The sequence below is a fragment of the Diabrotica undecimpunctata genome, chromosome 3 (genome assembly GCF_040954645.1).
Source record: "Diabrotica undecimpunctata isolate CICGRU chromosome 3, icDiaUnde3, whole genome shotgun sequence".
In the NCBI taxonomy this organism is placed as follows: domain Eukaryota; kingdom Metazoa; phylum Arthropoda; class Insecta; order Coleoptera; family Chrysomelidae; genus Diabrotica; species Diabrotica undecimpunctata.
In genome coordinates, this window is record NC_092805.1 from 88226314 (window position 1) to 88243561 (window position 17248).

At 30.6% G+C, this 17248-nt stretch overlaps 1 protein-coding gene across 1 annotated transcript in view; it reads left to right on the plus strand.

Moving 5' to 3' along the window:
• Positions 1-8203: 8203 nt before the first annotated feature.
• The window catches only part of LOC140437021 (uncharacterized), a 29321-nt gene continuing 20276 nt past the window's right edge, over positions 8204-17248 (plus strand). Inside the window, exon 1 of the mRNA XM_072526242.1 lies at positions 8204-8694. Coding sequence (XP_072382343.1) covers positions 8398-8694 — 297 coding nt within the window. The 5' untranslated portion in view covers positions 8204-8397. The remainder of the gene's footprint in view (positions 8695-17248) is intronic.

Here is a 17248-nt window from a genome sequence, read left to right on the forward strand (position 1 = left end):
TATTGAAGTTATACTTCTATACGCGCGCTCGACGTTGGAAATTTGCACGGGGGTGAATCGGTGAAATCATTACATATGTAAAATATGAGTAAGAGAGAGACAGAAGATATATTTTCTTTCTTTCTCTCTCGAGAATAAAAATGTTCCTTTTGTATATATATATTTAATATTATATATATATATACATATATATATATATATATATATATATATATATATATATATATATATATATATATATATATATATATATATATATTATATAATATAAAATATATTAATATTATTATTTATGTGCTATGTTTTGCATTATTTACTAAATGTTCATAATTATTTTATTATTAGATTTCAAAATAATAATTACAATAAATCACTGTATGACCGAAAACTATCAATTTTGAAATACGTTAGTGTCATGTCTAATTGGCAAATTTTTGACGTGACAACGTCTTAAATTAGGTTGTGGCTCGGAGTCATTCATGAAAAAGTGTAACGCCTGCTCACGTCTGTTACAGTGAGTCACCGAACGAGAGAGAGGCCCGCCGGACCGGCGAATGCCTTGCGTCTCTCTCCCACTCAAACATGATCGGTCCGCTGCGCGCGCAGCACTAGAGAATTAGGCGCGTTGAATCGGTGCGTGCTTCCGTGCTTGTGTCTCTGTCTTTCTCGAGCGTTCTTGGCGTTCAAGACAGATTACAGCAGAAACACTTCTTTTCATTTCATATTTCTCCTATCATCGTCCTATCCTCAACAAAATCACTCAAATAGAAATTAGTTAAGTTTAAGTTTACATGTACAATGTTTTAGTAAACAAAATATATTTCTATAGTTAAAATTTGTGCAATTCTTATTTTCATTCAATTCCTTGTTCCTATTGTGCAATTTAATAATATTCATATCAATAAATATTCTACCGAGAAAAAGACGTTGTCACGTAAAATCTTCGCCCGTAAAACCGACTTTACAGGCAACCGATTTTTTTTACGTGTTTGGTTCATACGCTGGTATATGTGAGTTCGAATCCCAATATGAATTTCCTTTTTTATTTTTGAAATATTTAAAAACCCCACCTTAATTTAAAATAAAATGAAAATTTACAACATAATCCAAGTTGTTGGTTTTTTATTTTTATCTTCCACAAACATTTTTAGTTATACTTCTATACGCGCGTTCGACGTTGGAAATTTATACGGGAGTGAATCGGCAAAATCATTACATATGTAAGATATAGGTAAGAAAGAGAGAGACAGAAGATATATTAATATTGTTCTGAAGCTATTTTCTTGTGGCATTTTAAAGTAATTACTATTTAAATGGGAATAAGCCACAATTAAAGGTTAAATTACGTTTATTGACGTTTCAATTTCCACTTCGGAAATCGTTCTCAAAATACAAACATTAGTTTGTAATTTAACCTTTAATTGTGGCTTATTCCTATTTATATAGAAGATATATTTTCTCTCACTCGAAAATAAAAATGTTCCTTTTGTAAATATATTTAATATGTATTAATATTATTATTTTTTTATTAATATTATTATCATGGTAAATTAAACATATGCGTAAGTAAGTTATGTATATTGTCATTTGTAAATACTTAGAAATATTGCATTTTAATTTGTATTGTATTATTATATTGAATTATGTTGCAGTGTATTGTATTGTATTTTTATATTAATAACAAAATAAACAATGAATTTTACTGCAGAGTATGTGTAAAAAATTTTTTGCATTCAACTCCTTTTATACATATATATGAAAATAAATATATATATTTTCATTAAAATATTGATTCAATCCTTCATTTACTATACTTCTATTACAGGTCAAATGTTTATATACAGCAAACGATGCACCATATACCTATATACCTAATTATTTTTCAATTTCTGCTCTCTCTTACCTATAACATTACATATGTAATGATTGTGTAGATTGACTCCCATATAAATTTGTAACGGCGAACGTGTGTATAGAAGTATAACTTCTACTGGCACTGCCACACCTGTTTTTTTTTATTTTTTGTTTGTTGCATTAATATTGAACCTATCATCTAATGTGTGCTATTGTGTCGTATTTTTCTTTTATTATTTATTTAGTTTATTTTATTCTTAGTTTAGTGTTTTATAGTCTTCTTATTCATAATTTTAGTTTACTTTCTTTATTAATTATTTTTAATTTCGTATAATATCAACACTAAATTTGATATACTTACCTTATCCACGTTTCTTCGTAAGAGCCACCTACAAGCCCAAAGGCATCTGATCTTTTTCTTCTTACTGCTGTATGCTGTACGCAGTTGTTGCCGGCGTATTATTATTAAAAGTCGGGAAGCCAGTTTAAAAATCTAATAGTTGATACCTATACTGTGTCTATCTCTATGACCATAAACAAAAAGAAAAATCAATAAAACATCACTCATATCATAAGTCATATCTTATCATGCAGTGTAAACACGATTTTTTAAAACATCATAGAAATGAGGAATCATAACAAATCTCATATGATATTGTCATATGATAAAATCATGTAGTGTAAAGACTACTTAATTGCAGTTAATCATTACACATTTGTTGTGGCAATTACCCTTTGATAGGTTAGGGGCATCGATTAGGGGATACATTTGGCAATCGTCAAATCAGCAGTTGCCAGATTGCAACAGATGTTTGCAATTAATCTCGAAAGAGATAAATATTTACTCGTTATTGTTTCATATAAATTTAAAAACGGGTGTGGCAGTCCGGTGGGACTGCCGGTAGAAGTTATACTTCTATACACGCGTTCGCCGTTACAAATTTATATGGTAGTCAATCTGCACAACCATTACATATGTAATGCTATAGGTAAGAGAGAGCAGAAAGAGAAACAGAATTAGGTATATAGGTATATGGTGCATCGTTTGCTGTATATGAACAACATTTGACCTTATAGGAGTATAGTAAATGAAGAATTGAATCAATATTTTGATGAAAATATATATTTTTATTTTCATATATGTATGAAAGGAGTTGAATGCAAAAATTTTTTTTTACACATACTCTGCAGTAAAATTCATTGTTTATTTTGTTATTAATATAAAAATACAATACAATACACTGCGACATAATTCAATATAATAATACAATACAAATTAAAATGCAACATTAAAATAAGTTCCACCTAAACAACTCTTTTCTGAACCTTAAAACTTGAATTACTAAAGTTTTAGGTAACTAAACTAACCCTCAGTTTTATTAATAGCGTCTTGATACTTTTAGATAGATACTTTTAAATGGGACCATGGAGAAATTAATATATTATTTGAAAGCACTTGTATAAATCATTAGGTCCTTGAATTTTTTGATTCTTTGTGGCATCGTTTCAAAATCCTCACTAAATTGTAAAAATCCTATTAAATTAACTCTCGGTGAAAGAATAAGTCTAGAATTGAATCAAGAACTGCAGAATATCTACAAGCATACGTTTGGTGGTAAAGATATTACCACTATAATTAAGCGAAACCGCCTGCAGTGGGCAGGACATGTAGCCCGGGCCCCTGAGTCAAACATGATAAAAAAGATTCTAACAGCGCAACCCGTGGGAATGAGAAGACGGGGCAGACCAAAGCTGAGGTGGATGGACGGGGTAACACAAGATGCCGAGAAGATCGGAGTCGGCAACTGGAAAATGCAAGCGAGGGACAGAATAGAATGGCGTAGAAAGCTTGAGAAGGTCGAGGCCCTCTAATGGCTGTAGCACCAAGATGATGATGATTGTGATGAAAGAATAAGTCTTTCCTCCCAGATGGATAACGTCACTAGTATCATATATATGCCAAAAATCATAATTTAAAAATAAAATCGACCTTTTTTGAAATTTATGTCATTCATATAAACATAATTAGGTATACATAAAAGAATTTTAAAATAACAATCATTATATTTGTCCCTTTCATCTCTACGCCCATGACTACTATATGTACTAAATAATCAATGGTAAATAAAATAGTTTGGAAAATTAAATAATGTATAAATTAGCGAAACAATATTAAAAAATATATTATGATTTATCCATTCTTTGATTTTTAAAACTGAAGTGACAAAAATCAGAACATAATAATTAAAAAAATACATTCCCTCGTTGGGAGCGAACTCGCGACTTCTGGTTCTAAATACCGCGCCTCAACTTATTCGACCAAAAGTCTTAAGTAATAAGGTGGCTAATCAATGTCATTATTTGTCAAAAACATTATGTCAGTTTTTTGATTGTATTTTGTGTTTGTGTTTATTTATTTATTGTATTCCAAAAATGAAAAGGTTATTACGAATCATAGAAGTTCCCGGAAGAATATTTATTTGCAAAGACTTTGGCCAAATGTATATATCTACCGAATTAATATAAAATAATGGTTGAGTTTACCGAAAATACAAGCTGAATATAGCCGCAAATGTCAAAAATATTTCGGTTTGGCAGTGTTGGCATGTTTTTATAATGCATGTGTTGTATGCTTCAAATATAAAGAGATAAAGCTTTTAAAAAGTCCATTTTGATTATACTATTTTATGAATTTTGCAATTTTTAATTTATATGAAGCAAAAACGAGTAAATATTTGTCTCTTTCGAGATTAATTGCAAACATCTGTTGTAATCTGGGAACTGCTGATTTGACGATTGACAAATCTATCCCCTAATCTATCAAAGGGTAATTGCTAAAAAAATTTCTAATAATTAACTGCAATTAATCTCCAAAAAAACAAATATTTACTCATTGTTGTTTTATATAAATCAAAAATTGCAGAATTCATAACATAATATAAACAAAATGTACTTTTCTAAAGCTTTATATTTGAAGCATACAGCATCTACATTATAAAAACATGCCAACATTGCTATACCGAAATTTTTTGTTCCATGTTTGACATTTGCAGATATAATCAGCTTGTACTTTCGGTAAACTCAACCATAATAATAATACTTATACTTAATATTAATAAATATTAAATATATTTACAAAAGGAACATTTTTATTCTCGAGAGAGAAAGAGATAGAGAAAATATATCTTCTGTCTCTCTCTTACCTATATCTTACATATGTAATGGTTTTGCCAATTCACTCCCGTACAAATTTCCAACGTCGAACGCGCGTATAGAAGTATAACTTCAAAATTGCAGAATTCATAAAATGGTATAATCAAAATGTACTTTTTAAAAGCTTCCTCTCTTTATATTTGAAGCATACAACAGTTGCATTCTAAAAACATTTCAACACTGCCAAACCGAAATATTTTAATTCTTGGTTGATATTTGCGGCTATATTCAGCTTGTACTTTCGGTAAACTCAACCAAAACTGTAATCTAAATTTTAAAGATTAATTTAATCTATTCTTCAACTAAAAGTACGAATAAAATAATGCATATTATGTCTGTAGTTGCCGTAAATAAATACCGGGTTAATTTTTCTATGCACACCAGATAAAATGTCACTGTACAGCACTGGTTCCGTTTAAAACATGACTGATTCCGTCTGCGCGAACGAGATGCGCGTACTTATTTTTTCAAGCAGAGTGGGCATTCTGATTGTTTATTATTCTGTGGTAGGGTCACAGAATAAGGGTCATGTCGACAACACTGTCAGCACTGCCACAGAACACAGAATAGAAAACAATTACTATTTATGTGACATTGCCGCATCGAGCAAAAAGACAAAAGAGGGAATGTAATCCTTATGAAAATGAGACCAAAAAAGTTGGCTCTGATGGCGGACATATCCGGAAATGCGAATGCGCCAAATTTAAATTTTCCGACACTTATTAACAGTAGCTATAAAATATTTTTCGAATGTGTCTTAGACGAGAAAGTTTTAATTAAATATTAACGATAATAGTCTAAAATGCGACACAATTGTTAAAAAACTTCAATATAAATAAGATTTTATGTGACAGTTGAGACAAACAATAACATAACCCAACTAAATTTGGTGTCTTAAACAAGGAAAGGGACTCTCTTTCCTTGTTTAATGTGGCCTCTCAAGATGGCACTTCCTGTCTAACAATATTTTTGCCCCCACCAACTTTACATTCCCTCTTTTGTCTTTTTGCTCGATGCAATTGCCGCATAGATAAGAGGGTTAAGTTAGGTGCATTGCCGTTAGTTAATCGCCATGGTACAATGAATACACAAGGTATGATATTGCGCATCACATTTGACAGCTGGCCCAGGAGTGTGACGTAGTCAAGACCGCTCGAACCACCTCGAACCCATTATTACAGCTTAACGTACACATTAATTTTGAAATTATGGTCAAAAAATGATCTAATTTTTTTTTAAATGTTTTCTTTTGGTTATAATTGAATAAAAAATATATTTTCAGAAGCGTAAAACCTTTACTTTTCCTAGGGATTCAGGCGAAATATTTATTTTTGTTTTCATACATATACTAATAATATAAGCACTCTTTTTGTATGCAATCCGTTGAAATTTAAAAAGTTTCTGCAGAGGAAATACTGTGAATAGGTAAATAGTAGTAGATTTGCTTATTCTGATTCACTGTCACTCACTTTCAAGCTGTTTTACTGAAATAAAAACAAAACAGATTCCAATTAGGAAAAATCTGTTTTACAATTCAATATGGTATTTTAGATGAGTTATAATGAAATTTAGTAAAATAAAAAATATACAGATTACTATAACCTACCGATTATTATATGCAAAATTTACTTATCAAACAATATAATAATATGAAAATAAGACACTAATTAGTTCAAACGCAAAACACAATAAATATCGACTTCAGACGACTTTACACCGGCAAGACAGAAAGCTTGCTATTGCAAATTGCAAGTTATGAGATAATAAATATATTTTAAAGTAACTCAATACTGACTGAGTCATCTATTTTATAATAGAAAAATAATTGAGATATATGCTTACATATGTGTCTTTATACCAATGGTGTTTAGTTATTGTTTATTTATACTGTATAGTATTTTTTTGCAAAACTGAAAGTTTTTATTTGACATTGTATATCTGGTTTTGTACCTTTTTCAAAGTACGCTGTGCAATTGCTTGTTGCAGTAGTGACAATGAAGATAAAATCTTTAGGTTTCATACATTTCCTAAAGATAGTGTGACCAGAAAATTGTGGATTATATCTTGTTGTAGATAGGATAATTTTAATTGTAATACTGCAAGAATTTGTTCTAAATATTTTAAAACTGAAGATTACCAAAGAAATCTACAACAGGAACTTTTAAATTACGTTTCTAAAAAGGGTCTAAGACTCAAACCTGAGGCAGTACCTAGTCTTTATTTGCCTAAGTCAAAATCGGCTACCCTTTAAACCAACCAAAAGAAACGCGTACAAAGAACCGAACACAGGGAGTTCAGAAAGTATGTTGAGCAGCTTCTTACTACTTCTAGGTCAACGACGTAAGTCTAAATCTTTATTTTTATTAATTATTAGTCATGAAACCTTAAAAGGTTTTTTCATATCGATTTGTTAAGTAAGAAACTAGCCGCATCCTGCTATGCAATTTGCAAGAAGAACTGTTTCGGGGGAAATCAAGTTAGCATCTTCCAAAATAACATATTTTTCTTTGTTAAATCATGTTATCATTATTAAAATATATAACGTTATTATTATTATAAACAATACCAAGAAAATTTTATGTGTGAATATTACAAAAGATGTCATTTTAAATGTTGTGCAATATTGTGTGACCTCACTACACTCATATTCGATGGCCAGCTAGCTTATTTGATATAAATAAAGTTGACTTTATCATTATTTATTTTGATTTTGTGTTTAGTTCAGTAGGTATATACGTACAAATTTTGTGTACCTTAATAATAAAAGATAACTAAAACTTGTTTTATAAAGGATATCTATGTTAACAAAATAACTGTACCAAAAATCAATAAACTTAAATTAACTTCAAAATTTTATTTATGATTAAATATTATAATAAGATAATTTTATCATCTCTTTATAATTACTATAATTAAATTAGCCAAATTATATAAAAAAAAACTTAAAATTAAAAATCTTTCCTATACAACTACATTCAAATGTTGCGGGAATAAGCGTTCTTGACTACGTCATGCGCGAAAGCGAACCGATTTTAAAACATTATGTATCATACCTTGTGTATTCATTGTACCATGGTTAATCGCAATCGCTTGTGTAGTGAAGTTATTGACTGATGACAGGTGACAGGCTACTATCTGTCTAAATTTCCTCCATGTCCATTGCTTTGCTTTACCGGCGGTTGATATTTGTATCTCGTCCTTATTATCTGTGGATTTGGTTATAAACTAGAATTTTAGTTATAATCATTCGATTGTACTTAAAATCAATATAAATTTACGTTTAATATTTGTTTAAAATAAAAATAAACAAGTTATTTCGTAGAAGTAAACATGGAAAATAGCGAGGAGAACAACACAACCAAACCGGAGTTCCTGCTTACTCCTGAAGTTGCAAAGAATTTGAAATGCACTTTCTGCAGTTTGTATCTATCTTACCCTCCAATAATAATTATGCCGACTCAAGAGGAAAGTAAAGTAAAATACAAATGTGGAAGATGTTCACTCAAAACGCGATTTAACTTTAGAAACTCGCTGTATGAAGATTTAGCGGCGTACATGAAATTTCCATGTATTTTCAAGGGCTGTTCTGAAACTGTGGACTTGGAGTCAGTTAGGGACCACGAAAAGGTTTATATTTTTATTACGTTCTTTAAAAACTCAAAACTTAACCTATATTTTTAATATTTAATTTGAGTAAAGTGAATAATTTATATAAATTCAGGAAATGCCTAGATCAAATTTTCCTAAATACATAATTTTTCACCAGAAAAGTAAGTAGTGACTCAATCAGCTGAGCTATATTGGGAGAGCTGTCCCAACAATTTACATTATTTGAAAAGCTGCTGAAAACATAAATTAATATCAGTAGCTTTTTATTTGAATTCATTTTGTAGTATCTGAGGGATTAGCGGTTAACTTTAAATTCTTTCATATGTAGGTATATTATTGGAATAATAATTTAAAGCATAAAATACAAGTAAGTAACATCAGATTTTAGTAATTCAGATTAGACTAAAAATATCAAAATAAATTCATGTATGGTAATTTGGCTTAGGTTAGCTTAGATTGACCAAATAATCTTTTGTAGACATTATTACTAAGTGAACATATGTGATACAGTATGCTCCCTCTATAACGAACACGGTTATTATGAGGTTTCGCTTATAACGAGGTACATTAGATGTCCAGTGAAATTTCTATTGAACTATAACTCTCTATAGCGAGGTAAATTTGCTTATAACGAGAGAAAATAAAAATGAAAAATGTGTTTTTACACATTACATTTTGACCCTGCTGTGGTTATAAATAAATACTCTTTTTAACTGCTCGGCAATAAACTTAACTGCCACCCGCAATAAACTTCTTTACAATAAAGACAACTGTTTCACATCATTAGAAAATATGATAGATAGAATGGTACTGGACAATATAAAGCAGTCAAAATAGTTTATGTTATCCTTCAAAATGCGGTTTATACATTATGTAGTTGGAAAACAATTTAAGTACAGATTTTTTGTTTTAACGTAAGTATATCATTGACGATATAGAACATGTAAATAGATTCACATACCTAGGAATGGATCTGGTCGCAAGCAATGAAGAAGAACCGGAAATAAATAGAAGGCTTGTGCTGGCAAATAAAGCCTATTTCGCGATGGGCCACATATTCAAATCGCGAGACGTACACCGGAAAACAAAACTCCGGGTCTATAAAACAATAATCAGGCCCATAGTAAGTTATGGTTGCGAAACATGGGTGGTGACACAGAAATCTGCCAATGCATTAGATGTGTTTGAAAGAAAAATATTACGTAGGATCCTGGGCTCAATAAGTGAAAACAACAACTGGCGAATTAGGTACAATAGAGAAATATACGAGCAATATAGCGAACCAACTCTAGCACAACATACTAAACTGCAGAGATTACGATGGGCAGGGCACGTGGTCCGCATGCATGAGAATAGAATCCCCAGAAAATTATTAAATGCAAGAATGCAGGGAAAAAGACCTGTTGGAAGACCTAAAAAGAGATGGGAAGATGAAGTCGATGAGGATGCCAGGAACTGCCTGGGAACGCGTTCATGGAAAAGAACAGCGGTAAATAGAGATGGTTGGAGAAGCCTGTTGAGGGAGGCCAAGGCCCGATTTGGGCTGTAGCGCCATTGGATGGATGGATGGATGGATATCATTGACAATAAAAGTAAACAACTCTTTTTTGTTTTAACATATTTATTTGACAATAAAAGTAAACAACTTTTTTTCAAGAATGCCATTCAAACAATATTTATTAGTATCTTATATTGCTCTGAATGGCTTCACTATAGGAAGTTAATGATTTAGAATTCATAATGTATGCACTGTAATATTGTTGTCTGATATAACGAGATTCGATTATAACGAGGTAATTAGTCTGTCATTTTAGTTCTCGTTATACAGGGATTCTAGTGTACATTGAACATGAACAGGTGAAATAATGCTGTAACATATAAATTTCCCACATTTTTATGAATGAAGCATTTCTCTTTATATATCATCTGGAGTCTTCCATTAACTCCAGTCAAACTAACTGTTACTCAATTTAAGGCAATTTTTCAACTAGCATATACCTTTGCTAAATTGTTTGAATACAAGTGAGACATAATCCATGCATATTGGAGTAGCAAGTCTGACTTTTAAACAGTGTTGCTATATTTCTGTTACATCATTCCTTCTAAAATATTAGTAGGATACATGAGTGTAAAATAATATTTAAATCCACTACAGTTTATATAGTCATGTAACTGTTATTTTTTAAATGATTCCATCAATTGATTAATTAACAAAGGACTCTGAATTGAGGAATTGATGTGTGACAATAGCTTGAGATCAACAAACAGCACACTTCAGTAGGCAGACAGATAGTTAGTATAAACATTATTCCCCTTCTGGGTGCATAAATTTCCCTAAAAAGAGTATATATTATAAGGATGGGAAAATATCATTAAAAATAAAAAAAATATATAAAATATTACCTAGTTACAATAAAAACATTAAGTATTTTTATAATTAAGTTAAGTTTCCACACTCTAAGGTACCAGTAACTCTTTTCTACAAATATTTATATATTATGTATTGAGAGACATTAAATACATCTACATTCAGGTTGTTTAACAATCTATTCAGATTGTTAAACATTTAAGTATCTATTAAAATAATTTAATTTAAACTATTAAGTATCTATTTAGTGGGCTATTAGCACCATAGGTTGTTTTACAAAATAAAACATTAAACGTACTTAGATGATAGAAACCATGGTAATATGGTACTCTAAGACCAATCTGACTCACAAGAGAGGGACAATCAATTCTACCATTTATTAATTTAAAAATCAAAGTTAAACCAAATAGATCCTGCTTACACTTAAAGCAGGCAAGCTCATAGACCTCTCCATGATAGTGTAGACATGGTCTGCTATTCTACTCCCACTTTGAAAGGCACAAGACCCATAGGAGTTTATGGTCTAAGGAATCAGAATATATCCAGAAAAAAAGGAGACCATACAACTGAACAGTACTCCAGCATAGATCTGACCAAAGAACAACTTGTGGCTGCCATGGAGAAAAAACTAGAATTTCTAGTATTATTTCATGGTTCATCAGTCTTCTATATTCTTCTTGTTCTGTCTGTATACAGCATCATATTCTCATAATTTTTCTTTCGAGTACTCTTAGTTTTCCTTCATCTTTTCTGGAAGTCATATCACTTCCACTCTATATGCTATCACCAGTTGAATTGCTGCTTTATATATTTTGTCTTTGTTTTTTTCCTCAGATTTTTGTGTATAAATAAAATCAGTGATATTTCTAGTACACCCTGTTAGCCTCTTTAATTCATTCAATTATTTCTGCACTTCTTCCATTTTTGTCATCCACTAATACACTTAAGTAATCAACCCTTTGGAATTTATTTTCACCTATTTTTATTTCTGTTATCCTGTTACATTGTCTCTTGTACTTATTATACTGTTATATTGTACTTAAGTATTGTGATTATGAGTCATCTGTTCTTTGCTTCTCTTATCAATGTTAGAAGCTTCTAGCTTTTGCTTGTCACTTTCTACCAATGCTAGATCATCCATGTATCCTATGATTTGTATTGAACTTTGAATAATTGTTTTTTTCGTCTCTGTGTCTCTGATTACTCCTAGTATGATATCAAATAGTGCTGTTGACAGACTACCTCCTTCTCTTATGCCACATTCTATATTGGTGTCATTTGTATCTTCTTCAGTTTTAACTCTTGCTGATGAGTCCTTAATTGTCATTCTACTGAGTCCTATTGACTTTACTCGTATACCCATCCTTATTTCTTCTAATAATTTTTGTCTGTGTATGCTGTGAAAGGCCTGTTGGAAGTCAAACAATATGTCTAGTCCTATGCAACTTTTTTCAATGGTTTGTATTAGTATCTGTATTGCATCTATTGTTGATCTCCCTGTTTTAAATCCCTGTTGATAGTGTCTTATATTTTTTCTATGCAATATTTTAGTTGTTTTCTCCCCTCCTTAAAAATTGGTATGATGTGTCTGTTTTTCTATTCTACAGGTATGTTTTCATATATCTAAATTTGAACCATTAGTTTGTACATCTGTTTGAGCAACTCCTCTCCTCTGTTTATTGTCAGTTCATTGTTAATTTCATCTAGCCCAGAGTTTTATTTAGTTTTAATGGCTTTTTGACATCTATGAATTCGATAGGTAGTTGCATGTTCCTCTGCATCTCTATTAAGTATCTGTTATTTCTTCATTTTCTGCATATATCTCTTGGTTGGTTTTGTATAGAATAGATCCATAAAATGTTTTTCCCAATCTTTTTTGTTTATTTTTATGGTTGTTTTTTTGGTACTAGATTGTTGTTTTATATATTCAAGCAGTCTCTTGTCCCTAGTATTTATTTTTAAGTGTTGAATTTGTTCAGATATTCATGTCAATTTGTTTCATCTATAGAGTTTTGTGGCTTCTTGCTTTTCTGTTCGGTATTGTTCTAGTTGTTCCTGCCTTCCATTCTTAGCCATTTATTTCTCGCGAGGTTTTTAATTTGAGATTCTTCATAAAATCATGCTTTTGATTTTTTGGAAGCATAGCTTTCTTATCGCAAGCTACGGTCGATGGATAATGACAAACCGCTCAACCACACACTACGTTTGTGTTTCAAGCGTGTTTCTTAATAAAATCAACTAAAATAAAAGAACTTAACCTAATGTAATATAACATAAAATTTGAGTTAAATCGATTGGAATCGAAATTGAATCGCATCAATGGAATGAAATCGATTGGAATGGAATCTAATTGAATCCATTGGAATTGAATCGAGTCAAATCAATTCGATTTTACGATAAGGAAGCTATGCTTCCCCTCCTCTGTCATTCCTGGAGTGCCACATCTCGTTTTTAAGTTGTTTTCTTGAGGGGTCTTATTATTTGTTCTGCAGTTTCTATTACACTGTTTTTTATGTTGTACCATTCCTTTTTTATGTCCTTATTGTTCTATCTTTTCAGTTTTTTAATTTTGATATTAGTAAGTAGTATGTGATCAGTGTCTGCATTTGCACCTCTATAAGATCTTACGCTTTGTACTGTTTGTGTTCACTTTTTTTAAATTAACATATGGTCTATTTGATTGCTATCCATTCTTCCCGGTACTATCCATTTTATGTTGTGTTCTCTTTTGTGTTTGTTTTGTACTGACTATATATGTTTTTGTTCCAGATTCTAGGTTGAAGATTTTTCCTCCATTTTAGTATGCGGCTTCATATATGATTTCTTTGCCCGCTAGTATTGTATATTTGCTTTTTAGTTATATTTCTCTTATCTTTTCCTCCCTTTGCTATTTTCCTAATTATTGCCTATTGCTTTATCTCTCTATCCGAATATTATGTATGTATATATATTTATGTATATATATATATATATATATATATATATATATATATATATATATATATATATATATATATATATATATATATATATATATATCGAGAAAAGGAGTACAACCGTCAATCCAATATAAATTAAGGATCATTCAGAAGAGTGGTGGGTTTTTTCGGTCAAAAGGTGGAGAAAAAAGACAAAGTTGATGGCTACTTCATCTATTTATTGAAGACGTTTCGCTTTCTTAATCAGAAAGCATCATCAGTTCATCTAAAAAGAACAATATGAAAAAACCACACAAGCATGGAAAAGTTGTTACATGTGTTACCTTAAAAAGATATGTAGCAGTCAGTGATATTAAAGTTGTAAAGACACTTAACTAAATGGACATTATACGATTACGATGTATAAACAATAAATTGAACTAAATAAGTTAACAATTTGTTCAAACTAAGAACACTAAGCACACACAGCAAAAAGAACATGTGGTTTTGTTTTTTATATAAAAAATGTATAAGTAAAAAACATTGAAAAAGAGAATGAAGCACTTCCAACAATACAGCAATAGTTATGATTCGATTTTAACTTTAGGTAGCATTATTATATTAATTAAAATTATTATATTAATTAATTGAATTAATTATAATAATTAATTCAATTTCAATATTAATTAATATAATAATGTTACCTAAAGTTAAAATCAAATCATAACTATTGCTGTATTGTTGGAAGTGCATCTATGATTTTCTTAGTTCTTCATTCTCTTTTTCAATGTTTTTTACTTATACATTTTTTATATAAAAAACAAAACCACATGTTCTTTTTGCTGTGCTTAGTTTGAACAAATTGTTAACTTATTTAGTTCAATTTATTGTTTATACATTGTAATCGTATAATGTCCATTTACTTAAGTGTCTTTACAACTTTAATATCACTGACTGCTACATATCTTTTTAAGGTAACACATGTAACAACTTTTCCATGCTTGTGTGGTTTTTTCATATTGTTCTTTTGTTCTTTTTAGATGAACTGATGATGCTTTCTGATTAAGTGATCCTTAATTTATATATATATATATATATATATATACATCTTTCCAACAATGTCGCGTCTTTTCGTACTTGCACCTTCTTGCGTCTCCTTGATGACGATGAGTTACGTTCGATTCGATAGTGAATATTTGTTATAAACTGTTTATTAATAAGGGCTGCTAATTTTGGTTTTTATAAAATATTTTTTTTTTAATTCAAATTTTCATTCAATTTGCAAATATTGCTAACTCCTTTAGGTATCTCACTTTATTAGCTCCAATTTAGCGTATATTATATATTATTGCGTCATTACAGTGTTGCCACACTTACTTTCCACAAAATGTTTAAACACCTGTTCATTCATGAGTCATGAGTTAAATTTAGATTCCTACAAGTGGAATCTGTTGTAGATGCTTTATATGGACTTTTTAACTTTGATTAGGTCCTAGTGAATAAATTGGGATTTATTTGATAGGAGCATTAATAAAACGATAATAAAATATTTTCTAGTTTTTATTGGTTAAGATAAAATCAAAAATTATTTAAAATACAAAACTTTTATTCTTTTAAATAAACAATCATTCTTAAAATGACTTAAAACCCAAAATTTAATAAAAAAACATACGTTAATTTGTATGTTTGCAATATCTATTTTGTATAAACACTTTAATCTTTAACCAGTTTTTATTGTTTAATAGCTCAGGAAATTGATTCTTTAGTTCTTCACACTCCCTTTTTTTGGATGCCGTCTAGATTTGATATGATTCTTGAAAAAGTTTATAGTGACAGACTTTTGTCTTTCAGTCCATGACACTAGTTTCCGCGCAGTCTTATTTTTAAATGTTTCATTTTCTTTCGTTGGAGAAACGGTATTCTCTATTTGACTAGTTGATGGTTCATTATCATCTTGCAGCAAACACTTTAACTCATCGTCATCATCATCATCGCTTTCAGAAAAGTTATCTTCGAACAGATTTTTGTCCATATCAATTTCCACTTCGTTTAAAGATTTCCCTTTATAATTGTTGGCTGTTCCATTTTCCATTACCATCAACAGTTTCGCTATTTTAGTAGTTTGGTAAATATCATCTGGCAGTCTGTAGGAATTTCTATGCACACCGGGCGTATGTCCCATGAAAGTAGCTAATTGCTCAATCTCTCCATCAGATAAATTTAATAATTGTGACAAAGTTGCCAGATGCTTACGCAAACGAGTTGATATTATAGAAGTAGCATTTTTCGCACCGGATAATTTTGCGTGCTTTCCTAATATTTTGTAACCGATTAAATGTGAAGAAGATTTAGCAGGAGCAAATAGGTAAGGATTATCCCTTGGTACAAATGAATTTCTAACCGCAAGCAAAATATCGATATGATTTTGTACCTCGGGGTTGAATAAAACTGGAACACCCCTGCCCCTTTTACCTCTAATGACTACTCTCTTCATTGAACTTAATAATATTTTTTCAGAAGGTGAAACTGCTTTTTGAAACTCTTCATATTTTTCATTTCCGATAGAGTTAACATAAGTGTGAAAGTACATTCTCTGTAATTCTCCAGAACGTTTTCTGTTTAGCAAAATTACTCTACAGTATACGGATTCAATGAGATTGTTAAACGCTTTAATATCTTCTAATTTTAGTATAGTTTCGGAGTCAGTCTTTTGAGGTGCATTTTCAACTGTAGCGTCATTTAAATAATTCTGCAGAATTTTCGTTGCATCGTCAGCAAGTTTAACTAAATGGGATCTTAGCAATTTTAGATCATTTGCTAGTGGAACTATTGTGACCTTATTCCATTTGTTAAGATTTAAATTATTAGCTGCTTGGGACGAGACCTTAAAACTCCAGTTTGTTTCAAATAGATGAATTAAGGTTTTAAGTTCTGCCTCAATTGTTGCAGTTGAAACAGATAAGTATGCAGTTTGTTTCTTATAGGCAAAAGTGATTGCAATATCGCAACATTGTTTGAGTGATCTCACTATATTCATGGCAAAAGTTGGAGACAAGTAAATGTCTTTTTCAGGATCATAACAGGCTATTCGTTTTGTGGCTTCAACAAAGGCATCAAAATACTTTGGTCGCAGTGCTGAAAACATAGTGGATATAGATGGGTCTATTTTTCTCATTTCTATAAGTATATTTGACAGTTCCCTCATTTTGCGTGATGTAACGGCTATAAAATGCTTTTCTCTGTGCGTCTTCAAATAGCGGGTTCCAAATGCACGAATTAGAAAGTC